This window comes from Culex pipiens, chromosome 3 (assembly GCF_016801865.2).
Source record: "Culex pipiens pallens isolate TS chromosome 3, TS_CPP_V2, whole genome shotgun sequence".
Taxonomy (NCBI): Eukaryota; Metazoa; Arthropoda; class Insecta; order Diptera; family Culicidae; genus Culex; species Culex pipiens.
In genome coordinates this window covers 117166028-117189505 of record NC_068939.1, presented here as the reverse complement: position 1 = coordinate 117189505, position 23478 = coordinate 117166028, and the positions used below count along the sequence as shown (strand labels likewise).

General features: G+C 37.2%; 1 protein-coding gene across 3 annotated transcripts; it reads right to left on the bottom strand.

Moving 5' to 3' along the window:
• Positions 1-1624: 1624 nt before the first annotated feature.
• On the bottom strand, positions 1625-23234 carry LOC120425713 (phosphatidylserine decarboxylase proenzyme, mitochondrial). Of its 3 annotated transcripts, XM_039590312.2 has the most exons (8): positions 16339-16495; positions 16102-16256; positions 15872-16014; positions 15653-15810; positions 11812-11953; positions 11405-11744; positions 2300-2510; positions 1625-2241 (listed from the first exon to the last, which is right to left on the bottom strand). In XM_039590312.2, the coding sequence occupies exons 1-8, from the start codon at positions 16410-16412 to the stop codon at positions 2127-2129; spliced, it is 1338 nt and encodes a 445-aa protein (XP_039446246.1). In that variant the 5' UTR covers positions 16413-16495; the 3' UTR covers positions 1625-2126. The 3 variants fall into 3 exon arrangements, with proteins under 3 accessions (XP_039446246.1, XP_039446245.1, XP_039446244.1); XM_039590311.2 differs by lacking the exon at positions 16339-16495 and adding an exon at positions 22998-23234 and having other exon boundaries at positions 15872-16256; XM_039590310.2 differs by having other exon boundaries at positions 15872-16256.
• Positions 23235-23478: the final 244 nt, after the last annotated feature.

Below are 23478 nucleotides of genomic sequence, written 5' to 3'. Positions count from 1 at the left end.
ACTCTTATCTTAACCACATACACGACAAGTCTTGCGTCCTCTGTCAATACGACAGCGACGACAACTAGTGTTTATGATTTGTAAAGTTGGAAAATTGAAAAAAATTACCAAATCTAGGAATGGTACAAGTAGGTAGCGCCGTGTGCGCAGACCAGCGTACGCTCCATATTCATTCCCCTTCAAAATGGTCCGAAAAATCAGGGGGCAAAAAAAAGTTTTTTTTTCAAAAAACTTCAAAATTTTAATGGAAATAGAAGTCTAACCAACTAAAAACAATTTGAAATGCATCGTTTAAAATCATGTTTAGCATGTCTAGGATCGATTAAACTTTTTTTTGTGGGATTCCAATGTACAGCACCGCAAAGTGTTTGTTATTAGGCGAAAAAAACTTTAACGCATGGATTTTTTGAAAACTACCCAGCAAAAAAAAAGTTGAATTTTGGAATGTTGAAAATTTTGTAGGTTGGAAAAGAGGTATTTATTTAAAATATTACCTACAAAATGTGTGAAAAAGTGAACCTGATGAATATTCACTAGAAACTGATGAAAATTCATCATGTTACACTCAACCCTCGGTAGTTGGTCACTTTTTCGTTTAACACTTTTTTAGTTTTAGTTTTAGTTTAGTTTTACCCCGTTGGTTGGTCAAAGTCAAACAAAAAAGTGATGAACTGTCACTTTTTACACGGCGCTCACGCACACTATCAAAACAAACGGTTGAAAGTGTGCGTGAACTCCGTGTAAAAGGGGTGTCAAACTAAAAAGTGACCCCGTTCGTTTGGCAACAGTTGGTGTCAAACCATCGGGGTTTGAGTGTACTAGGGTTGGTCTTAATTGCAAGATATATTTTTCACAACAATGTTTTACCAAAAAACTTGTATCGTGGAAATGTTTTACGTCGTTCATATTAATGAAAATTATAAAAAAAGAAAACAAAAGATTTGAAAAAAACACCATTCAATCTTGTGTCCCGTGGCGTTTACGTCGTATTGGCGGTTATGTGGTAGTAGAATTAACTAATTGCATTGCTAATAACAATTCCTCATATTGGGAATATTAGAAATTGTAGAATAACGATCGTACTAGCGATTGTTCCTCTTGCCCCATATGGTCGTCTTGTCCCACTTTCCCCTTCTTCGGGTAATCGAATCACAAAAAACATATTTTTTTTATGTAAATACAATGGTTTAGAACTTATAAATACAAGTTGGTATTTGTGTTGCAAGAAGAAGGCACCAACCATCTAAAGGTGGATTAAGTAACGTTTTTTTCTTTATAATGGCTGTTACTTTTGCCTTAAGTCCAATTTGACTTGTCTAAAAACAAAAATGTTGGTTTTATAAAGCTCTGAAAGTGCCCCGAACATCACTTTTCTCTGAACCTTAACCCTGAATTTTTACACTAAAAACTTATTTTTGATAGTTTGCTCATATGCTTTCGTAGGTTACAAGATAAAATGTTGGTGTCTTGAACAAAGTGGCTTGGATTTGCAAGCCCAACAACTTATTAGAAGTAACCAAAATTTCCAAAAATATTCCCGAAAAGTGATTTTTTTAAAAATCACCTTGATCGTGAACCACCCTAAACCTTCCCATCGAAAATTAACCATAAAATAAAACACAAATTTTCGTACAAATACTCTTTTTATTTGAAAAATATTCTGCACACTTTTCGAAATAAAAACAAATCTCATATTGCTTCATTGGTAGGATAAACTCTATCATCTGTCAAATGGTAATAAATTGTGGTATTCGTAACAATTGGTTGCGACTGCGAATGGCACTTAATCGCACTAACTAATGGGCTTATTTGGTAAACTCTACCGTGTTAAGTTTAATCCTATTGCAAAGATATTCGGATTGAATACATGTACAATATGTACTACGTAGTTTGCATATCTACACGCGAGTCTTGTCTTTTTCACCAGGACTGTTGAATCTGCTTCGAGGATGCGATCGGCGACCTTCGTAGACAAGGTAAAGCTGAGCAATTGGAATATCGTATCACTAATAGTATTGATAATATTTATAGGAAAATATCTACGCTATCTCACACTCTCAACGCTCGTTAGCTAAATTCAAAGAAACTATCTCGTAACTATAGTATTGGTCGAACGAAACCGACCCTCAAATGGCCTCGAGCAGTTTTTTCGTCTTGTCCAGATCATCGTCGTCGCGTTGCTCGCCAACGCATCCCAGCCGCTGACCCATCCGCACCACCTGGCCTGGTTGGAGGTTGAAGCTGAAATAATATACGGATGAGTATTCATTTCTCAACAAGTTAAACACCCGAAACTCACTTGAACCCGGGCGGAGCCTCGAAAATCAGCACGATCGTGCTGCCCATGTTGAACTGGCCGAGCAGCTCGCCCTTGCCGAGGAACGTGTCCTTGGGCAGGGCCAGCTCGTCGTAGTCCTTGCACGGGTGGGTGCCCACCTCCAGGCCCACCCACTGGTTGGTTTTCAGCTTTTCGTCGATGTAGATCTGCACCGAGCCGACGTTGGTGGCACCTGGAAATGAAGGAAAAGAGAATTTTGAGTAGGAGTTACTTCTTTTTTCATTATTTCAGGGTAGAATAATGCATTAAATCTATCATTGTGATGAAATTCTATCACTTTTTTCATTTCGCCTTAGATTTTAAAAACTGATACTTCCGTTCAGACGAATCAAAGTGGCACGATTTTACACAAAGACTATGGTTTTGCAATTCAATGTTTTTAAATATTTTTAAAATGCAGAATTGCCAACCCAAGTAAGATTTTTTGTTGCGGATCCTAAAATGCAACTATTTCGTAACACCCAAAATGTGCTATCACAACATAGTTAGAACACTCGTGGTGCCCTAAAAAGCGCACGAAAAATTTGTGTTGGCAACATTTAGCCGCTTGTTTCAACTTTGTTACGACGAAGTTCCAGAAACAATTTGTTTGTCTAAATATGTCGGTAAAGTAGTTTGTTGTGTTGTCATGATGTTGCCATAGGGGGATGGCGTCGCTATTTTTAGACCACGTTTTCCACTTTTTCTCATCGAAACCGACTACTTTATCGACTTCATTTTGCTGGGCGAGATAGGACGCTGTCTATTTTTAGACGATGACTCAGCACTTTTCCACTCTTGCACTTGAAAAAAACCAGATGGCAGCACGATGTAACGCCACGTCCCTATTATGTTGTCGTTTAATTTGCGCGAAACAAAAAAAATCTATTTTAACAAATAAACATAAGTGTCCCATGTCGGGAGTCTGGACTGGTACCTTCTGATCATCACACCTTGCCTCTATCACTGAGCCACGGATGAAGTGCAAATGGTTGGGCTGAACTTTATCTTATTATTTTTGATTTCAATATTATTCTTATCACACAAATCGGGCTAAGTCACATTTTGCAACCATAGGGGGATGGCGTCGCTATTTTTAGACCACGTTTTCCACTTTTTCTCATCGAAACCGACTACTTTATCGACTTCATTTTGCTGGGCGAGATAGGACGCCGTCTATTTTTAGACGATGACTCAGCACTTTTCCACTCTTGCGCTTAAAAAAACCAGGTGGCAGCACGATGTAACGCCACGTCCCTATGGAACCAATAAGTTTTCAATATGTTTCGATTACAAAACGAAATGGATTGTTGCAAAGTTGTTTTCAATTCGAAACGTTTGCAACATTGCAACGTATTGTTGCTAAAATGTCATTTATATGTTTCTACAGCAAAACAAAACAAAAACTGGACTTAGTCAAATTTATCATGTTGCCAAATGCTACTTGGGACGCATAATTGTCCCATGTTCAAAAAAGTGCAACTGAGAAAAACGTGATTGAAATTTTTCGACTGATTTCTGTGTTTCTACGCATAATTGTCCCGTGGGTTCCTATTCGCCCTATGTGTCCCTAATCGCCCCAGTAAGCAGTTTATCACCCTTATTTGTGATTCTCTTGCTATACAACAGGTAAACAAGACATAATGCTTTGTAAAACTAATGATTCCGTGTAATAAAATTCTTGGTGGGACAATTATGCGTAGAAGTTTAACGATGGGACAAACAGACTTGGTGTTGTTTTCAATGAGTTTCCGAACAAAGTACCAGATTTTATGTGTTTTTCTTAAAGTACACATCAAACTAAACTTAAAAATGCCATAAAGTCAAAATCGTTCAAAACTGACATGGGACAATTATGCGTAGAACGGTAGTGTAACTTTTGGAGATTTTTTCGAAAAATCAAGTATCTTTGTAATTTTTCCCTAACAGATGTATTTTTATTTCCTTTTTTTATATATCACAATAAAGCATTTTAATGACATTTAAACAATAATAATATAGAAAATAAAAAATTTATAGAAGTGAAAATCTCTTGATAGCTTTACATTTTTCCCTTTTCAAAATATTTTGCAATAAAGTTTTTTTTCATCAAATTTTCCCTTATTTTATTTAGAACTCAACTTAATTATTTCAGGCCTGAATTTCAAAAAAAAAAATTTGGTTGTTGTTGGAAGAATGATCCTTTTGACCATACGAAAATTATAGGCTAGCTTTGGATTTTTTAATATTTCAGTCATACCGTAAAACGGGGTGACTTTGATAGCCGGGGTGACTTTGATAGGTTTGCGATTTTTCCGCAAAATGAAGAGTACATTTAAAATACGTAAGGAATGGTTCAGAATCATACTGACCGTGGTAGAGAAGTGTTCAAAGTACCTCAAGAAGAACTTTTAAAAAATTTTTGAAAGGTTTATAAAGTTAGTTAACTATAGTTAAGAAAATGTTGATGGAAGTCATTATTTTAAACTTCTCAAAGTGTCATGATTTTCTCAATGATCATGATTTTTAATCGGAAAACGGAATGCATTTTTGGATTCTTTGGACAATTTTCCACTAGGAGAAGGTTAAATAAGTTTGTAAATAATAAATAATATGTGTTTTTGAAACACAGTTAAAAAAAAAACTCAAAATTTATAGGCATTTTCAGTTGAACAAATTTCATGTAAAATGTGAAAACTTGTGATTCGTGCTTCGAATTCAGTATAAAATGCAATAAAAATCGATAATTTTGTAAATAAAACTAGTTTTAACAAATTTCAGGCAAAATTCCGACTTTTTAACAATTTTACCTAAAATTTATATGTATTTTGTTAAAAAGCTTATAAACTTAGTTAAATTAACATAAACATTGATTTTTTTTTCTTACAAACTATATCAGCTTCTTTAGTGATGGTACATTTAACGTACAAATAAAGTTTGAACATCTTAAATATGATTTTAACAAGAAAAACTATGACTATCAAAGTCACCCCGGAATTAAAACTAAGAAAATTTAACGTAACTATTTTTCTAAACACTATTGAAAAAACTTTTTTTCCAAAATAGTACATGGACTTTGTGTGGCCTACCCCAGTACATGTTTTAAAAATAATAATCTTGGGAAAAACCTTACCTGTTGGAAAATATTCTAAAAACAAATTGAAATCCTATCAAAGTCACCCCGGTTTACGGTATATGACAACTGGTCTGAAAGGTTTAAAGAAGGAAAAAGACTCTAAAAGATGTAGGGGAGCTGGGGGTAAGACGGCCAGGCGGGGTAAGACGGCCACCCCACTGTTTTAATAAGTATACTAATTAATATTACTAAAATGTTTAGCAATACTGTTCCTCATGCTAAATAATGCATATGGAGTCACCTTTGCCAAAAATATTGTTTGAAATAGTATAAAAATAGCTCAAAATAAAGAAATAATTTTTGAACTTGAAACTGGATGTAATTTTCATGGATTACAACTTAGGCATTTTTGTTAGATAACAATATGTTTTCCTGTCTTCAAATATTTTTTCATGTTAAATTGAAGTTTTCCCTAGATTATGTCCCTTGAAAAAGTTTAAAAAATGCGATGAGCTATTTACAAAAAATGTTTAAAAAAATAATTTATTTGGGGGCAAGACGGCCACCTCCTCCGGGGGTAAGACGGCCACCCGTAATTTGTGGATTTTATTTGATATAGGTTATATTTTTGATGGTTTTTGACTATAAGGACATATTTGTAGATAAAGAAAAAGCATTTTCGATAAAACTATATCCATTTTTAATCAAAATGCTGTTAACTACCGTTTCGACAACATTCTTTACTGTGATATAGCAACACTCATTGAATACACCCAACCGGCGGTCGCATGATTGTGATACATGGCGGCATGAAAGTATGTCAGAATCTGCATGAAAACTGTCCTCATGCATTTTTTGCGATATACGGGTATGACATTTTTGCCCGTTACCGACAATTATCGACATTACCGACGGCTTTTTGATTGTATTTCACAAAAAAAAAAACCTTAACAGAACGAGGATTGAACCACCAACTTCTTGGTTATTGATCCGACACGCTACCACCGCGCCATGGACGCTTGATGAAATGAGATTAAAAGAGCACCAACATAATCTTCTCTTTGGAGTGTTGCTCGGGGACGGGCCATCATTATATGTGTTGGTGAGAACTGCAGATCGCTGAAATGTTTACACGCGGGCAAAAATGATCTACGGGCTTGCTGCAAAAAATGTTATAAAATGTGACATTTTCTGCAGCCAATCCACGGTTGCAGAATTTGAGATATATTTTTCCTTTGGGTGTAGTATGAAATCCTATCAAACTTTTCATAAAAATCGCGAATTTAATATTGTTTACATAATTTTGATTAACTTATTCTAATCGAAATACACAAACTAATAATTTTGCATCATATTGTGCTTGTTTTGTAGTAAAAATTCACAGTTTTTCATAAAATGTGGTCGCAATAATATGAAATTCACTGAGCCAAAATATTAAATTTTTTATACAGCATTTTCCTTCACATTTGAAACCTGATTTTTTTCAACCAAAATAGTTATGATGTTCAGAGAAGTCTTTTCAACCAACCATGTAGGTATTTGGGTGGATTTAGCAAAGTTATTAAGTAAATTTATAGCACTGGCCGTCTTACCCCACTTGGGTGGCCGTCTTACCCCGCGTATTTCATATATACACGATTTCAATTATTTTTTTTAAATTGCTGAAAAGTATTGAAAATTGGTTTTTAGACCAACTAATTTATGTTATTTCTATAATTGATTAGTAGTAGAACAATATGTACGTAATTTGAGATCAAAATAATCTGTTGTGTAAATTTTATTAGACTTCTCCCTTAGGGTGGCCGTCTTACCCCCATCTCCCCTACTCTTGACAATTTTCGATAAGTGAGCATTTCCCATAATTTAAACAAAATTCAACTTGAAGAAAAGAAAATCTCTTAATAGATTCACACTTTGCCTCCATTTTCAAAATAAATATAAAGAAGGCATGTAGATTTTGCTCTTCTATAAAAATTTTTCAATTAGGATTTTTAATGCATTTTTTTCTTTTTTTATATATTCAACTTGAAGAAGGGAAAATCTCTAAGAAATGTACTCTTTAAGCATTTCTCTTCACCCATCTTCCTCTGCTGATTTTTTTGCGATAAAGTTGTTTATGCAATTTTCCTTTCTTATATTCAAAATTCATTTGTATGAATTAGATTTAAATACAAATTCAAATGGTTTTTTAAGGTACAGAATTTTATAATTTATAATAAAAGAAGGGAAAATTTCATAAACAATTTTCAATTGTCTCAATTGTCAAATATTTAAAGAAAGGGCAAATGAGATGTACTCTTTAGGTTAAATATTAAATAAATGAAGGGAAAATTTCATTAAAAAAGGTTTCTAAATCATGAAAAAAGGGCAAAATGTACTTTTTTTAACAGGTTTTTGCCATCCTTAACTTTTTTTTAAATAATAGAAGGGAAAATTGATTTACTTATTTTCATTTTTTAAGGACAGCAAAATGTACATCCATTTTTTAGATTGGATTTTAAAAAAGAAGGGAAATTAGCGTAACAACCTTATTGCGGAATATTTAAAGAAGTTCAGAACTTACTTCACCTCATTAGGTTGCATTTAAAAAAAAAACGGAAAAATGACATACAAAAAGGGTGAATTACATACATACATTTTGAAAAGTGGAAAAATGTACGGATATTATATCAGAATTTTCGTTTATAAATTAACGTTTTTAACAGATGTTTAACAAATGCATTAAAAGCTTAATTGATAAATACTAAAAAACGTAAAAAATACATCTTTTAAGAAAAAATTACAGAGATACTTGATATTTCGCAAAAAACCATTACCTCTAAAAGTAAAATTAACCGTTAAAAAAAGAAAAAAAAATCTTAAAAATAAGTTAAGCAAAACAGAAATAATATCCGTTATGCCAAACGTCCCTGATGCCTTGGACCAAATATGCCAAACGTCCTTCTGGAATACCAAGTGTCCATTATGCCGAATGGGGCACACCCTTGTGTGACCTCCGTATAAAACGGGTGTCTTATTGTGTGCTGAGTCTTAAAATCTGAATATGAGCTCAATTGGACAATAACTGAGCAGTCTAAGCTAAGTACATTATTTACTTTCGATTTTGTATGAAGAAAAGTCACTTTTTCAGTTATTGCCACTGTGAGCATATTAACCAATTTGCTATTCTTCAATTTTTGAACCACAATGTTCAGGTACGACGGTTGAATGGTGGTGTAAAAAAAAAGGTAGAAGTTTGGATGGCCCAAACAAAGTTTGAGCTAAATAAAAAAATAAAGAAAAATGCTCAATTTTAATGATTATGATCAAAAAATTCCTTAAGCAGTTGCAAATTACATCTTGCGCGCACCAGACGTCCTTCTTCGCTGTGCTTCTATTGTTCGCTAAACAATACATACGTTGTGGCTGACTCTGAAAAATGAGTGCTGCCCGTTCTCGTTCTCGTTGTGGACTTCAGCGTCCTCCCGGACCGCCCAAAACTGGATGTCGTGCAGCGGTTTGTGCAGAAAGGACTTGGAATTGCTACCGCCGATCTGAAGAGCATCCAGCTACACAACATCCGTCACTGCGTGCTGATCGAGATGGCGGACCCAGGAGCCGCCACCAAGATTGCAGCGGAAAACCATCTAAAATATGCATTCAAGACGCACCCAGGCATAAAGATCCCGGTATACGTCGACGATAACACCATCGACGTCCCGGTTCACGATCTCCCGCTGGACTTGCCAAACACCCAGATCGCCGACGCCATGCGTGAGTACGGAGAAGTGCTCACAATCAGGGACGAGGTTTGGAGGAACTTCTTCGCCGGTGTGCCAAACGGTGTGCGGGTGTTGAAGATGAAGCTCTCCAAGCCCGTCCCATCCTACATCACTGTGTGCGAGCTTTTGTCACTTGCAACCCACACCAATCAAGTTGCCACGTGTCGCCGTTGCGGCGAAAAACGCCACGTATCGGAGAGCTGCGCAGAGGCAGCCGAAAAATCGAACGCGAACAAGCCAAAAAACTCATCCACAAAAACAAACACTCCTGTGCCAACGCCATTGGTTTCACCACCAGCCGATCCAACGATTGTTGAATCCCGAGTCATTGCTTCAAGCACTGAAAACAATGGCAATGACGGATTTACGACTGTTGTAAAGAAAGGCAAAACCAAAAGGCAGCTATCAGGAGAAGAAGACAAATCTGCTGAGAAAAGAAGCTGCTTAGATGACGACGAAAAAAACACATCCCAACAGAATTCTGGAAACGACAACTGCAACGATCAAGGACAACCGAAGGAAAAAGAAATCGTCACCCCGAAGAGAAGACAGTGGAAGCCCACAGTTTAACGTAGAACTACGTCAATCAAATTGATTTTTTTTTGTATTTTTATAAAGTATGAATTGCAAAAAAATATCATAACTTGGCCAGCCTATGTTTACAGAGGCCAGTAACCCCAAGTAACCACAAGCACTAAATTGAAGTATTTATTCAGTACTAAATCAGCACTCGAATGCTTTGAAGTAGTAAATAAGCTTTGCGAATGCCTCAAAGTACCAAAACTTTGCAGCATTACAACTGGCATTAAATCACCATTTACGACCTTGAAAATGTGCTTCAAAGCATTTGATGTTTATCAACAAAGTAACCCATCCATACGGGAAACATTTCAGCCAGTCACGCTCTTATTGACTTTTATCCTTCTCTCATTACACCGTTCCAATAAGCGTGCGGGCTAAGGCGCATTTCCCCCAGTGTGCAACAGTTTTATTTTTGCGTGAACTGGGTTCAATTCCCGCTGACTGAAGTGTTTTTTTTTGTTTATTTTTTTTGTGGAAAACTGCAGCCTGTAATTAAGCCAAATTTTTCAAAACATATGCCCATAGCACAAAGGACATTATCAAAAGTTCTCTGGTAAATTGAATGACTTTTCTCGCAAGCAAAAAGCTGCTTTCCGGAAGTCTGATACACTTTGTGAAATTTTGCCAACCGTGGACCAAGCACTCCTCGGAAAAACAGTTTAGGTTAGCCGTTAGCCATTACTTGTCCCTATTAACCCCAAGCCTTCCGTAATTGATTGTACTGTACTTGACTGGATGGCCGCAATTTGCTGAGTGACTCGTCAATAATTTTCGTCCAACAAAATGACAACGGGTTTTTCTCATGAACCAGAAACTCGAAACAGCAGAAAGAAAGTCTTCCTTAATGTTCGATGCATCAACCACATCGATTAAAACTTTCAAAACAAACACTCATTTCAGAATATATCAGTTGGCTGGCGCGCATCCTGGAGATCGACCAGAAAAATGCAAGAATAACATCAAAGTGTCACACTCACACATGAAACGCAACAGGAGAAAAAAAAACAAAGGAGGCCTACCACCAAGTGTGTGGAGCAGCTAGCTGTCCTTTTTTTCCCCCAGCCTTGACGTCGATAAAGCAGTTTTTTTTGTTCGAGCTTTCGGTGAGGCATTAAATCGGCATCACTGTGCGCCACTTGAAATATTTCTCAAGGGAAAAGTGCTGATTTAATGTTTTGAAGCATTATTTGCTGGTATTAAATGCCAATATAATGCTGATTTAATGCCGCTATTTAGTGCCTCGCGGTTACTTGGGACGTTAATAAAAAAAAATCCTTAAGGAGAATTTACAAACCATGTTAGAACAAATTTAAAATGTACGCCGGTATTTCTTTGCTCAATGATGTCCAAACATCACAACTGATAACAATTTATTGCCCAGTCCAAACAAAAGTACAACAGTTATAGTAAACAAGCGGCACGTTTTCGGTTCACGCATCCTGGATCATCCGGCCGCTCAACGCATCACCCCACATTGCTGTTACACAATTTTAATCACAACATAGCGACCAATTAACTCGCGCAGTTAATCACAAAACTTGCCAATCCTTATCTTATGTTGAAACGTTCAAACATCTGCTGAAAGCAAAGAATTCAAATCCGCTTCGACATTATCACCTCATCCCCCCGAGAGAGAGCCACGCGATGCTTCCCCGCAGATCCGGGTGATCACAACTTGTAGTTACTCACCAACTGCCGTAAAGCTGAAGAAGCCGTGCTTCCACTTGCCGATGTAGAGGGCGCGCTCGTTCAGCGTAAACAGTCCCGGCATCCAGCGGGCAATTTTGGGGCTGACCGAGAGCAGCTCGCCGGAAAAGTGCCGCCGCAGTTCGGGCTTCCAGACGGCCGGCGAGTGGAACCGGTGGTAGTCTCCCGGGGCGAGGTAGATGATGCACTGGTACAGGACGTTGCCGGGGGATTTCAGTTTGACGGCGTCGACCAGGTTGGACGGTGGACTTTCGGTGGGCTTTCGCGCGCTCCACGTGGGTGGACCCAGGAATGCTTCCAAGCTGTAAGAGACGCCTTTGACCTGGGGGGAATTGATGAGTTTAGCGCCATGGTTTTGGAAGGTGTTTTTGTGGGAGGTTGAAACTGACCTGTTCAACTTGAGCGTTGGTGGCGGTGCCAAAATGCAGCACTCGGCCATCGCAGGGAGACACGAGGCAACTGTTGGAATCTATGTAGCGAACGTTTTCCTTCAATGAACGTGTGAAGAACTCCGCTAGGCTACGATAGTTTCTGAAATGTTAAAGATTTGATTAGAAATTATTCATGAAATTAAAAAAAAAAAGATAAAGTTATTGCAAAACCACACCACATAAGAGGAGAGGGAAATGATGCTAAAAGCAATTGTCAACGCTTAGGGGCAATTTAGACAGTGAACACATGAGAGTAACGGGAAAACGTGATGCAAAGTTATCTTAGTGAAGCGAAGGATAGCAAACAAATAGACGTTGTGTAAACAATTGTATTGTATCGTTCACAGAATCATTGGGAAGCAAACACATAACTACGTTACCTGTTCAATATCATTTGAAAATGCTTTTTTTTACTCTATTATTTAGTACATTCTCCATGAACAAAAATCCATGTGACCGATTCTTAGCGAAGCTACACCAAAATGTTACTTTTTTCAATTTTCAATGTGATTTTTTATATGAAAAATTTCATTTTAATTATGATCTAATAATTGCAATGTGTGTGCAGTGTGAATGCGTTTTCTTACCTGAAATGCCAAAAATATTGATCACATAAGGTCTGCAAGTCATTGAATGGGAGAGGAGTTTTTTCATAAATCTGCTCCTTTCGTTGTCCCGTCACGAAAAGAAATGGCTGGCAAAAACTCAAATCTCAACCAAATCTTTCAGTTCAAGGAGCAAAAGATTTTAATTTGTGGTAATGTGTAGAAGAGCAAAAGTTTTAAAAAATCAAACTGGCAAAACTGTGTTGATTTTTTTGGTGTGCCTTTTAAAATTCCAGTTTTACGATGTTGTCCCGTCACGCTACATTTTCATTTCAGGAGAAGCACAGGTATAATATTGTTCATTATGCATGTCATTTCTATGTTGGAAAATCAATTATCTTTTCAAATATGTAATAACATTGGGGGGTTTCTTCTTTAGTTGTGCCACTACAGCCAAAACGCTGAAAAAAACTTGGGAATTTTTTGAAAAGGAGCCGAAGAATCGGTCATGTTATATATGAGTGATCGGTTTTCAACAAGTTCTACGTATCGATCTGAATATTACAATTGAAACCAGGGATGGAATAATCGCAAAAAAAAAACAATTTCGTTAGCGAACTTTCTTCACCCGCGAAAAAGAGAGGAGGCAAATCACGCAAAAGAAAATCGCTCCCGAAATTCTCCAAGAAAATCAATCTGCGGATGATTTTTTGTGAACTTCCTTGTGAGCACCACTTAAAAATGTTTATTTCACTTTGTTTACACACATTGCCCATCTACAAAATGTGACAGGTCATTTTTCGACGTGTGACGTTACACTTGCAAGTGTAGCAGTGAAAAAGATGTTCCGCCGAATAATCAAGATGATGATTTTTTTGGATTCCTTTTACCGATCTTTCGTGCGCGGGAGAGGAGAGCCATGCTCCTTTCGGATTTTTTCTCTTGATGAACGTCCAATGATTTTCTTTTGATGACGATTATTCCATCGCTGATTAAGTAAGTTTTTTATTTTGTTCAAGAGCTTAAACCAGTAATTCTTGGTTTTGATGTGTTAATAGTAATGATTTATTTATTTTTGCCTTTCTTACTAAAGATTTGTATAGGTTTTGCTTTATTGCTGGACATTATTTCCATCTCCGTATTTCATTAAGAATTTACATAGGAAAAATCACTGCAAAAACACACTGCATCGATTTTCGACGCTCTATGGATTCATAATGATAGAACTCGTCTATCTCCAACCCTCGAATTTTGAAAAAATAAATTCCGTGCAGTTCGAGTGATGTTCGTGTGTGGTAAAATTTTGCAAAATTTAGTGTCGCGTCGTTCTCAGCTCCCCTATATTCGATTTTGATTCTTCTGGATGCAGATGAAAGCTAGTGTGCTGAACCTGGGCGAGTTGCCGCTCAAATTTCGAAATATCAATCTGTTTTAGGATGTGATAAGCCTTCTAACGAATTGCACGGTTTTCAAATAAAAATAAGGTCAATATTTTTAATTCTCATATCTTTTATTTATCCCAAATATTGCATTTTTCGAGCCCGATTTGATGGTGTTCGAAAAACGTATTTTTCATCGAAAAAACACTAACAAGTTTTAAAAACTCTGCCATTTTTCGTTACTCGACTGTATTTTTTTTTTGTTGGAAAACGTTATTTTAAGGAAAATTTGATGTTCTTTTCGAATCTATATTAACCCAGAAGGGTAAATTTTTCATTTAGAACAAAATTATTATTTTAAAAATTCGTCTTTTTTGTAACATTGCAGGGTTATTTTTAAGAGTGTAACTATGTTTTACAAAGTTGTTTGCTGTGTGAGTTGGCGGAGAATGACCCATTTATAATACTTTGCTTTCATCATAGGATTTTTGGTATCATTTCACTTCTCAATGTACAATTTTTACACATTTTAGCAAAATATATAAGTGACAGGCATATTTTATTTTACAATTCCGTTCGAAATGCATCACTCGGTAGGTAATTTCTGCAAATGCAACTTTAAAAGTCCGTTACCTCATAAGATTTGAATATGCCCAAGTAAGATATAGATAATTTTCTTGTTGATATAAATTTGAGAAACGATGGCGACGTTCAATTTAAATAGTCGCATGTTTATTGAAAAAAATGTGCAATAGTTTGATTCCAATCAACAATATGATGACACCATTGGATTCAGCGACCAATTTACTTTAAAATTAGTTGTCAAATTTTGTTCTATGATCTTTTGTTTCCAGGACACCTTTTGAAAACAGAGGTTATTTAGAAAATGACGAAAATTGCAAAACTTTGGGGCGTTCCGATTCGGTATTCAGAATTCTTGTATGTTTTGATATAATAAAAAGCTCCAGCAAATTTGAGCATGATCAGAAAAAGTCATGTACGACAACCGGCCAAAGAAAATTTGATCAGAGGACGATTTGTCACAAGTGAATGTCCGACTACTGTTTACATTGATCTCAATAACTTGGAAATCCTGGCAACCAACATCAACCAAATTTTAGGACAATGCACAGAATGGTCAGCCAAACAAAACGTGTTTGTTATTGTTTATATGCCTGCTCATTTGTTTGTTTATTACATATTGAAACGTCAAAAAGCGACTTGCGGCAAGATAACACGAGCTCGTTTATTTGCTGTTTAATTTTTTTTTGACGTAAAATGTAGGGGATATTAGATAAGAAATAAGTTCAAAGTTTACCTAAGGAGGTCATACAAAACATGTAAACTCATCAATTCAATATTCACAACAGGATTAAAACAAAATTTGGAGAATTTTTAGATCGAAATTTAAAACAACATTTGTACACACTTTCTGTACATTTCAGATGATCTAGCAACCCTGACACGAACAGTTTTGTTCTAAATGATGTTCTCAAATTTGGATTAAAGAACTCGATCACCTAACATAGTTTGCTGATAGAAAAGAAAGCCACCATCACCCACTTCCGCAAGCAAACATATAAAAATTGAAATTTGGTTACCTCTTTTTGTACTACTCTGAAACCAATTGAAAATTAAAAGTAGAATTGCACGAACTGACATTTTTGAGTTCACTACCGTTTAACAATTTTTAAAAATAGAAAGGTCGAAAAACAAACTGGCAGCATCAGTTCTACAACTCAATTCACGACAAATCTAGCAGCGAACACATTCGCTACTACACCAGGCAATAAATTATTCAAATTTATCTGCGCCGTACTGGATATAGTTCTAGCAATAGTTCTTCTTAATTTTAACACTATACAAGCTACTCACTTGAAATCGGACGATGCAGCCTCCTCCAGATTAACCCCAAAAGCGGACGAATACATTCCGTAGACTAGTGGTCGAGCGGGAGTTGGAACGCGACAATCGGCCAACCAGCCCCAGCACCGGCTCATGAGGCGCAGCGGTAACGAGCAGTACACGTTCATCTGGAGAAGATCAAGATGTTAGTTTAATCAGGCTGACGGATGTCTTCCAAGTTCCCCGTACCTGCCAAGGCGCCGCCGTCCGCGGGAGGCCCTGCTTGTCGAGGTCACGATTGTGCAGGTGCCACTGGGCCGCCGCGATCATGCAGATGCCCAGCGGGGTCCACCGGAGGAACACCCCGCGCCATGTGAGCCAACCGCCGGCCGCTAGTAACCACCAATCCAAAACGGATAATATAGTCCAACCGGCTCCCGCCTTCCAACTCCACCGTTTTCGAATTTTAACAAATTTACCTTTGCCAGACTGGCCCTGCTGGTTCTGTTGCTGCTGCTGGCCGGAACCCTGCCCGTCCTGGTGCTGCTTGCCGCCGGAGATTGACCGCCGTACCACCGTCCATTTCGTGGGCCACTTGTTCGGGATGGGCTTGAAGTTGACCGCCTTGGACAGCCTGCGGGACGAGAAAGCAAACCAGTTCCAGAACACGTTGAACATCATCGCTGAGCGCTTCGCTTCGTTCCGGGTTCAACAACCTGGCCACGGTCCAGCCGGCGACCCGGTTCGGCCAACGACGGCTAACCGACGGTTTCTTCTCGACCGAAATCATCCGGCAATCGGCAACGACTGACTGGCGGTCGCATGGCGCGTTCTTCTCCCCACCCAGCGAACCCAGAAATCCTCAATGAAAACGACCTTGGCCGGCAATTACCGGGCGGCCGATAAACGGCGAGAAAGCTGGAGACGACACTCGGAGAGAGGAGAAATGACGGAGCGAATTTTGCGTTTGTGGAGCATTCGCCAGTCCTGGTTCTAATGAATGATATCTGGAGAAGCCCCGCCCAAAGGAGAACCTTAAGTGGTGGAGCGACGCGTGTGCGGATCGCGTGATTTTCAGCCCAGCAGGTCAAACTGACGCTGCTGTGTCGTTGCGTTGAGCGCGCACGTTGGAGACATGTGCACAACAAGTCGCAGCATTTCTTTTTTGTTGGGATGGGTTGCAGGCGCTTTGTTGTGGAATTGCAAATGTTTTATCAGATAAAGGAACCAGGTGAAATTGTTATAAATAAAATGCATTCATATTAGGGATGCAACAAAATGAGTCAACTTTCGGGCATTTCAGAGCACGATCTCCTGAGAGTACTGTACTCGAATCGATTGGTTGCAGCAGGACCGAAAGTTTCATGATGGTTTATTTTTAAAATCGGTACTTTATTTTTTTCATTAGCCTGGTACAAATTTTATTTAAAGTTTTTGCCTATCTAACGATAGTTCGCATGATAGATCCGGACAGCGTTTTTATCAAAATTTCTGAGATCCGGCCTCTAAAAAGTGTTAAATAACACTTAAGTGCTCATAATTTTTGATAGGGTTATCAGATCGTCAATGTTTCAGGCTCATTTGAAAGGTCTTTTAATTATATAACTGACGACGCATAATGAACCCGGACATCATTTTAATCGAAATATTTGAGATCCGGCCTCTGAAAAGTGTTTAAATACCACTTAAGTGCTAAAAACTTTTGATAGGGTTATCAGATCTTCGATGTTTCAGGCTTTCCTACAAAAACCACCCTTTTTAAAATCTTCCGAACTTTTGTTAAAATCGTTTTTTTTAGCATAACTTTTGAAATACTTTTCTAAACTTCATAATATTAACCAGGGTCTTGTGGGACCTCAATACGGATCGAATGAGACCAACACGGTCCAAATCGGTTCAGCCATTCCGGGGATAGTCGTGTGCATATTTTTCGGTGCACGGACTCTCATCCAGACACACGCACATACATTTGTTCAGAATTTGATTCTGAGTCGATAGGTATACGTGAAGGTGGGTCTACGAGGTCGAATAAAGGAGTTCATTTTTCGAGTGATTTTATAGCCTTTCCTCAGTAAGGTGAGGAAGGCAAAGGGACGTTGAATTGATTTACGCAGTCCGCTTTTAGAATGAAAATTGTATTAAGTGTGTGTTGCACAAATGAATCCTGTACTTGATCCTGTAAGTTAATCCGGTATCTCTATGTTGTTGAATTCGACAACATGGCAATGTTTCCAAAATCGTCAACATTTTATTCCGATTTTGAACAACAATGTTGCCAATTTTGAAAACATTTACAGCGAAAGTGAGAAAATTGTTTACGGTTTTAGAAACATTACCATGTTGCCGAATTCTACAACACAGAGTTACTTGATTAGCTTGCATGATTTTTATCCGTAAGCGCATATCTTAACATAGGGGAAATTCTCGTATGTTTGTCAGGTTAGGCACTCGCTCTTAATTCCATCCAATTAGCTGATTTTCACTATTTGAACAACTATTTTTTCCCAATATTTGATAGAAACTTGCTTGCTCACTTCTTATTGAGCTATTTATCACACGATTTCAGTCGCTTTTAATCTACTGTCAAAGTGCTAATATGGCAACATTAGAGGCACGCTGGAATTAGATGCTGTTTCCCTACTAACCCAGTTATAATACAAACTCGCAACAGTTCAGATATCGTCCAATGTTCAGAAAATTGCAGAAAATCGATAATAGCACTGTGTTTATTTATATTGTTAATTTTTTTTTCATATACATACATTCAGTTATACAGTCGACTCTCTGGCTGTCGATCTTCTCGATATCAAGATTACTCCAAGTACCGATGAATTCTTCAGTCCCTTCAAACTGCCTACTTCGATTGTCTTTATTCCTCGATATTTTCTCTTTGCTCGAAGGACCTCTTCCTCGACGGTCCCTTGGATTCTTTTTGCTTTAAAAATCTATCCCGGTTGTCAATAATTCTAGAGTTTTTTTTTGATTAGGTCCTATACACATATGAAAGACAATAGTTTATTGGTCCTTTTCAAAAAAAAAACTCTGGAATTTAACTTTATCATGGCTTGCATAGTCATTTTTCTTTGAGAAACGAAGCTTTGAAGGCTGTTTGACATTTGTTTGTTTTTGTTTGCTGGACGTTGCCATGATTCTCTCCCATAGCTGATTATCAAGAGAATGCTAATTTTAATCGTGTCTTCATTTTGCATCGTTCTGTAAACTGATGCTTCTCTTCCTCGACGGTCCCTTGGATATTGACAACCAGAGAGTCGACTGTAATCGGTTAATGGTCACCTCAGAATAATTGAACATGATTGGCTTTATTCTTCATTTGATAACTTTTCACGTAAACTTTTGATTAATTTATTGACCATCTGCAAATTTATACGAATTTATTCTGAAACCTATAAATCTCAAGCCTAATAATGATTTTATGATTTGTCTGAACATTTTGTTTGTAGAGTTGTAGGTTAAAATTGTAGTTGCTGGAGAAACACCAACATCCCGCAACTATGAAATATACAAATTTCAAGAAATGTGTAGCAGCATTTACATGACGACTTGTACTTATAACATAAGTGTTCCCAGTTTGTGTTTGTCCCGGATAGGGGCAGGGGGGGCAGAATGGACCAGGGGGGCAGAATGGGCCACCCTTGGTTTTGGGCTTTAGAATGGATTTAGACCAATTGTAAGGCAAGGGTCTTATAAAGGACGTCAAATAACTTCACCATACCGAAAACGACGTTTGAATTCATTGTATTTTTCGAATTATGAGCAAAAATGTAAATTTATTAGAAAAACCACGCAAATGTTGTTTATTTCGAGGTTTTTAAAAAAGCTTTCTGAAAAGTTGGATTGTTTGAAAAAGTTTGCTCAATGCTTATAACGTTACTAGATGTTATTACCAAGGTATACAAACAACAACGGAACCTTCAAATCATTTAGAGGCTTGGTGGTGGAAGTGTTAAATTAAAATCCACTTGGGGGCAGAATGGACCACCCTTATCCTGCCTTATAAAAACAATCAAAAGTTATGAAATTTTGATTAAATGTATTATTTCACTCCTGGTAGCTTCACAAATCACGTTTAATGCAACATTAGTTAATTTTTTAATTGTTTTGATGCTTATTTGTAAAAATAGTGTCCTTTTTCAACATATTAACACTATTTTCAAAAATCTTTGTTTTGGTAAGTGACTATTTTTATTAAAGTGGTCTAACTTCATGGAAACTATGTTAGAAAGGTCCCTTAAGTCATTTCTTATCTCCCTTCAACGTTGTATTAGACAAAATGGCTTGTTTTCTAAGGTGGCCCATTCTGCCCCGCAGGGTGGCCCATTCTGCCCCGCACCCTGGAAAAAAGTCGAAAAACTTTTTTTTTTAAAGTGGCTCAAAAACAGTTTTAAGCCAAAAAATTTCATCAACCAAGTATAGAACATTGAAGGGAACATCCCAAAGCATAAGCCTACTACACTGAATTCATAAGTTTTCATGTTTTTCTATGGTTTTTGGCGCATTTTACTTAGGCGGGCCATTCTGCCCCCCTGCCCCTATGTGGGTGACTGTATACAAAATATAAAAGTTTTTAAAATGTTAAATGTATAGGTACTTGCCCAATCGATATTAAACTGATTAGTTTATAATTTCCAAGGCTTTTCAATTTAAACTTAAAATTAATACTTTTGAAACATTTTTAATAAATCCTATTGTTTCCCTTATTGTTTTTTGTGTTGAGCTTCAAATTATAAAAAGACCTTTTTTTGTTTCAGCAGAAAAGTTAAATAAAATTTATAGATAAAGTTACCTGTCGAAATCATTTACCTATCACATTCACCTATTGTGACATGTCTGCATAGTAAATTTTTTTTAACCCTCTACTGCCCATTTTTTTTCGAAAATTTTAATTTTTCCCGTGTTTAGGAGTTTTTTTTGAGAAACTTTTGTTCTACGAAAATCTTTACTTCTCTTGTTTTTCTTGTTTCTTTTTTAGTATTTCAATTTGATTTTATCTTGTTTAGTTTATGTTTGTTTTTGGTAGTATTTGGCCTATTCTATCACCTTCTATCATCACATTTTGCCTATCTAATTTTTCATGTTTTACAGTCACTTTTTAATTTTTTGCTTGTTTGTCACATTTTCTGCTATAAAATGGCACCATTATCATTTAAATTGTAAAAAAATGCGTAGAGGCATAGTCTGGGACACTACAAAAATTACTGCATACTTCTTTTTACTTTAAATATAGGAAATGTTAGTGAAAAACACAGCCAAAGTTAACCCTTAAAAAAAATACATTTTTAAAAACATTGGCAAAGTCACATAAAACAAGAAAAATTTCCAACCCATACATTTTCTAATTCTAAAATTTTTTTCATTCCAATGCTTTTAAAAGATCAAAATTGGTTGAAAAATTGATTTTTGGAGATTTTTCAAATCGAAGCCCGCCTAAAGGCGGGGTAAGTTTGTAGAGGGTTAATAAGGTATATTTCAATCAACAAAAGGTTCTATTGATTTAAAAAAAAATATTTTTGTTGAATCAAAGCACTCTTTTCATCACAGCGAAAGACGTTTGTGGAATTTGAAGAATCAAGTAAACGCAAAATTATGTTGATTATATTTTAAAAAAAATATGAATGAAGTCTCGTACAGGCTGATTGTACAAAATATTTTTCTACATCAATTGAGAAACCGGTAAAGTTTAAAAGCAAGTTTTTCACCAGTGTGTCACAGGTCGTATCGAGCTGCTCCGAATTGGATGAAACTTACAGCATTTGTTTTACTATACATGGGATAAACTAATGCCAAATATGGGATAAAACGGACATTGAAATTTTAGGCCAAAAACATAAAAAATCACAAAAATTGCTTGGATTTTCGTAAAACGATAAATTCCAATTCTCTTAGTTGCATTCGAAAAATCTATAGAAACACTTCAAAATGTGGCATACAGATCCGGGATCGGTTTGACTTTTTCTCATAGCTTTTCCAAATTACTGTTTAGAATGAATATAAAAAAAAAACCCAATATCTTTTTGAAACTGCCTTCAACATCAATACGACATCTAGAAAAAAAAAATCTAAGAATCTACAAAAACTGCCTCTTAAATCGGTACCGTAATCTAGGGTGATCGGGACTACAGTCTGAATAGGGACAGCAGTTTTTAGAGCACTTAAAGCTTTTAAATTTGGAAATGGACGTACACATTATGTTGGCCTGAGTCTGTTCTAACCGAAACCAACCAGAAAAATCAAAATATTGTGCTCCAACATGGTTAAAAATGCTGTCCCAATTCGCCCCATGTGTCCCGATTGACCCCAGTTTACGGTAAACCATTTGTCAAAATTGCCATGAAGGTTAAAGCTATCGCACAAGAGCAACTACATCTGTCGAAATATATATTTTAAAACAGTTAACTTCGTTACCGAAACCCGGTCAGTTTTTACCGAATTCGGTAATTTTCAGTTTCCCGAAATGTAAGGCTTTTGAAAATACTATTAAGTTTACCAAATTCGGTACAAACATTCTAATTCTGTACTCTATACCTCATTGTTTGTAGTCTTTGAGCCACTGCGGCCAATCAAATGTACATTCTTTAACCCTGTACTGCCTCTCCTCTTTCAATTAAAAATTCAATCAATTTCTGTCTGCTCCAACGCATCGATCGCTTCTAAACACATCAGCAGTCCCCCCTTAGATCCGCCTGTCTAAAATAATCAGCTGTTGCTGGTGGTGGTAGTGTTGGCCAGTGGGGCCATTCAACAACCTTTCCCTTATCAAGTCTTATCGAGAGGTGGTGGCGAGCTTAGGATTTTTACGATTCGCAAGCCGGCAAGCAAAAAAAAACTTAACCAAACCAAACCTTTTGATTGTGTAATCAATGTTTGTGTGGACTTTTGCACGCACTACCGGAACCAACTAGCTTCTGCAGTGTCCCTACTGTGGTCAGGAAGTAAAACGTGCTAAATTCATTATTTTTAGCCTAGCTTGAAGGAGATTCGTGAGGGTGGTAAAGCCTACAGCAAGGTGGAACATGAATTATAAACGCGAGGCAACAGACAGGAAAACATGTGATACGCGACGAAGAAAACACATTTTCGAACACATGCATCCACCTTCTGCTGCCTAGCTGCGTACCGACATGCTGTGGATGTTTTGGGTTCGTTTGCCTGCCAGAAGCACGGACCATAGCGGAATATGAAAGCTAATCCTATAACAGTCGAGGACCATTTTTAGATTTTTTGTTCTATTCTTGCTGAGCTAGCAGCTTTCTCTTCTGGAAGATGCTACGCATCATATGATATGGACGCAACATAATCATAATAAGAACTCTTGCTATATCTAATAACTCATCTTACTACTAAATAAAACACTTACAATCTACTCTTTGGTAGTAAATAAACTGCCATAATTAAATTATCACAGTACTACGAGCTTCACGAGAACTCAGAAGCGCCTTCCAGGAATCACAGGATGTTGTCCAAACACACACAAGTGGTCACTAGTGTTGTGTGTCCAAGTTTTCAGCAATGGTCCAGACAGGAATCACGACCGAGCTTGGACGAAACGACCGAATCACTCTGAAAGAAAGAACGCACTAAACTGAGTGAAAGATGCACGGGCCGAGGCCACTGCAAACAGGCAAGCGAAGAAAGAAGTCTGTTTTCGAAATGAAAGTGAACACCAATACATTGATGGTGGCTGACGTTTCTGTGCGTCAAATCGATGGTTGCGTGCTACGAGCGGGTGCAGCCAGTGGCGTAGTTGGGTAGTAAGTAGGCTGCGTGCGGGTTGAGGTAGAGAAATATATTTTGAATGTAGTGTTGTCTGGTCTGTCGGATTGTTCTATGAACAGATT